Source organism: Lissotriton vulgaris, chromosome 5, assembly GCF_964263255.1.
Source record: "Lissotriton vulgaris chromosome 5, aLisVul1.2, whole genome shotgun sequence".
NCBI classification, from domain to species: Eukaryota; Metazoa; Chordata; class Amphibia; order Caudata; family Salamandridae; genus Lissotriton; species Lissotriton vulgaris.
In genome coordinates this window covers 1,202,895,508-1,202,899,517 of record NC_141693.1, presented here as the reverse complement: position 1 = coordinate 1,202,899,517, position 4,010 = coordinate 1,202,895,508, and the positions used below count along the sequence as shown (strand labels likewise).

At 48.0% G+C, this 4,010-nt stretch overlaps 1 protein-coding gene across 1 annotated transcript in view; it reads right to left on the bottom strand.

Moving 5' to 3' along the window:
- LOC147712268 (uncharacterized) overlaps positions 1–3,733 on the bottom strand; it is a 593,266-nt gene extending 589,533 nt beyond the window's left edge. Inside the window, exon 1 of the mRNA XM_086919610.1 lies at positions 3,622–3,733. Within this exon, the coding sequence (XP_086775736.1) occupies positions 3,622–3,733 (112 nt within the window). The remainder of the gene's footprint in view (positions 1–3,621) is intronic.
- Positions 3,734–4,010: the final 277 nt, after the last annotated feature.

The following is a 4,010-nucleotide window of genomic DNA, read 5'->3' as shown; positions in this document are numbered from 1 at the left end:
CCATTCATCTGGGACCAGTTTATGCCATCGTCTTGAATGGATTCTGATTTTGGGGGGGTTGAGGGGGCGGAATGTTGATGGCCCATTCAAAGGGGACCAGAAAGTGGTTGGTCCAGGGGAGGGAGACGTGATCAAGGTTTTCAGGTCTTGGATGTTTGTAAATATGGGATCGAGTAGTTGCCCTCTTTCATGAGTGGCCTGTGGGTTTTTTAGGTTAAGGCCGGTGGAGGTGATGTCCTGTAGCAGTTCTATCGCCTGCTTGTCGACTGGGTCCAGGAAGTGGACATTGAGGTCCCCCAATAGAAGGTAGTTGGAGGAAGACGTGCACTCAATAGTGATCTGATCGATGATTTTGCTAGGAAATTCGGCCAGGTGGCCAGGGGGGCGGTATACCAACATTCCCGACAGCGAAGTCACTGGGGAGATTTGGATGGCAAAGTGACAGCTTTCACATCCCTTGATGTTGCCGTCCGAGGTTCTGCAGGTGAAGACGTCCTTGTAAATTATGGCTAGTCCACCTCCTCTACCCTCTGGTCTATTCAGCGAGCATATGAGGTATCCGGGAGGGAGTGCAAGGGCTATGTCAGGGCCGTTGCTGGAAGTGAGCCAAGTTTCAGTGAGAAACAGGATGTCTGTGGCATGGTTTGCGATCAGGAGGTTGATTTCATGCGCGTGCTTCACCAGCGACCTGCAGTTGAGTAGGCCTAGTTGTAGTCCACTAGGTGCCGGATCCGGGCCAGCAGGGTTGCAGAGGCTGCACCTGGTAAATGGGTTGTCGCCCGTCAGGGTGCGCGTGCAGGATGGGTGTTTCTGGGTTTTTAAGGATAGAAGCTTGTCCCGGGAGTAAGTCAAGCATTTCCTGGCAGTAATGGGCATAGTGGTAGGGCCTGGGGCCGGCTGGGCCCGGACGGGCCCAGACGGGCTTGCCTTTGGCGCGCCTTCGGTGCGCCATCGTCGCGCCCGCTGCGCCCGTCCGCTGCGCTTCCGGTAAATGCACATGATGAAGTAGTCGTGTAGAAGACGGAAGGGGGGTGTGTGGCCAGCGAGGTGGGCGGGGCTAAGTTGGTCCCTGGGAAGGCGATCGAGCGGGGACCCCGTTACAGCGTCAAGTCGGCTGTTCGGGGCTTTAAGGTGAACTGTCTGGCTTCAGTGCAGTAAGTAGGTTTAAAAACACGAAATAAACACAGTAAAATAGAGTTTTTATATACAAAATGCAATGTCTGGCGCTCTCCCGGCTTTCCGCCTCAGGAGGATTGTTTGAGTGGGCTGCGCTAGTGATCAGTGCGCCCTTTTACCTTGCGGGGGCGTGGCCAGCGAGGTGGGCGGGGCTAATTTGGTCCCTGGGAAGGCGATCGAGCGGGGACCCCGTTACAGCGTCAAGTCGGCTGTTCGGTGCTTTAAGGTGAACTGTCTGGCTTCAGTGCAGTAAGTAGGTTTAAAAACACGAAATAAACACAGTAAAATAGAGTTTTTATATACAAAATGCAATGTCTGGCGCTCTCCCGGCTTTCCGCCTCAGGAGGATTGTTTGAGTGGGCTGCGCTAGTGATCAGCGCGCCCTTTTACCTTGCGGGGGGCGTGGCCAGCGAGGTGGGCGGGGCTAAGTTGGTCCCTGGGAAGGCGATCGAGTGGGGACCCCGTTACAGCGTCAAGTCGGCTGTTCGGGGCTTTAAGGTGAACTGTCTGGCTTCAGTGCAGTAAGTAGGTTTAAAAACACGAAATAAACACAGTAAAATAGAGTTTTTATATACAAAACGCAATGTCTGGCGCTCTCCCGGCTTTCCGCCTCAGGAGGATTGTTTGAGTGGGCTGCGCTAGTGATCAGCGCGCCCTTTTACCTTGCGGGGGGCGTGGCCAGCGAGGTGGGCGGGGCTAAGTTGGTCCCTGGGAAGGCGATCGAGCGGGGACCCCGTTACAGCGTCAAGTCGGCTGTTCGGGGCTTTAAGGTGAACTGTCTGGCTTCAGTGCAGTAAGTAGGTTTAAACATTTAGGGAAGAAATTTCCTCATATAAAACGATTTTGTCTCCTTTTTGAATGTTGCTATGTCTGTAATTCTTCTGATGTTAGGGGGGAGGGCGTTCCAAATTCTTGGTGCTGCCACTGAGAATGCTCGGTCATAAGTTCTTGTCTTACAGAAACGAGCCGGTTTCAGTAGTAGATCTGCTTTGCTCCTGGAGGATCAGGTCCCTCCCGAAAGCGTGAGTTTCTGAGCAAGGTAGACTGGAGAATTGTTGTGTACAGCTTTATGAGTGATGCATGCCAGCTTGAAATGAATTCTTGCTTCGAATGGTAGCCAGTTGAGGGATTTCAAGTGCGGAGAGATATGGTCGAATTTTTTGGAACCCGTTATAAGTCTTGTGGCTACTTTAAGGCATGCTTTCAATGGGGCTGTTGAGATCTTCGGGAGCCCTGCCAGGGTAGTGCAACCATATTCGATCCTTGAAATGACCAGTGCCTGAACTGCTGTTTTGAGGTCTGCTTTGTCTAGGAATAGTTTTAGTTTACGCAAGTAGCTTAAGTGGAACCTGGCATTTTTTGCGATTGTGTTGATGTGTGCTGCCATGTTCAAGTTTTTGTCCAGAATGATACCCAGTGATTTCGTTGAGTCGACGATCTTCAGAGTGCACTTTAGAGTAGTGATAAGGTTGGACCATTCTGCAATCATACTTTTGCTTTTCTGGGGTGTAATCAGTAAGAATTCAGTTTTCTGAGGATTTAGCTTTAAGTGGTTCTTGGTTAGCCATAGTAGGGTTCTTGTTAGCGCTAAGTTCATTGTCTTTATATCATCGGACGAAGCGACCTTGATGTACAATTGAGTGTCATCACCATACATGTGGAAAGCAATGTTAGCTTTATGTAGTATTTCCGTTAGAGGTTCTACATATAGATTGAAAAGTGCCAGAGATAGCGAAGAGCCTTGTGGAACTCCTGTGGTATTATGAGTTGCGTTTGAGAGGGTTTGGTTGACGATACATTTTTGCGATCTATTCTCAAGAAAGGAGCTAAACCAGGTTAGAACTGTACCCTCAATTCCCATTCTGTTTTTCAATCGATCACGAATTTTGACATGGTTCTCCGTGTCGAACGCTGCCAAAAGGTCCAACAAGATTAATAGGCAAGTTTCATTCTGGTCGAGAGCCAGTAACGTGTCATCTACTATGTGCAGAATTGCAGTTTCAGTATTGTGGTTTGGACGGAAACCGGATTGGCAATCGTTTAACAGCTTGAAATCAGAGATGTGTAGACTAAGTTGTTGTTGGACACATTTTTCCAGAATTTTGGCCAACATGGGAATATTAGTTACAGGTCTGAAATTGTTCGGAACTGAGGGGTTCTCTGTCGGTTTTTTAGGGAGAGGAATGACTTGCCCTGTTTTTAGGCAAGCCGGTATTTGGCCTTGGAATAAAGATGCATTGATGACCTTAGTCCACGACAGGATTAGCAGGTGGTTTATGGATGACCAGCACTTTGCCGGTAAGGGATCATTGCAGTGATTATTTGGTTTGGTGGTTGACATGATCTTTGAAATGTCTAATTCACTGACCAGTATAAAATCTGACCATCGGGCATTGTTTTTAGGTTAGTCAGATTCTTGTTCATCCTGAACTTCATCCCCCATACCCTTCTCAATTTCAATGTCTTCAGCTGCTTTTTTGAGTTCCTTCTCCAATGTGATAGCTTTGTCTGTAAAGAAGACTGAGAAGTCTTCGCTATTTAAGCTTGTTTTGGACATGACTGGAGCCACTTTGGCAGATTTATTTGATTGATATTTAAGGAGATCGAAAAATTTCCTAGGTCTATTCACTGCATTATCCAATTCTTTCCTGAAGAATTCTTTTTTAGTTTTAATAATGCTTTTGTTATACGCTTTCCTGGATTGTCTCAGTAGGATTAGATGAGGTGAAGATGGGTGTTGTCGCCATGTACGTTCTGATAATCTCAGTGACCTTCTTCTTTCATTAAGGGCACCATTGAACCACAGATTTTTGTCGTTTTGTCTTTGTCCGAGA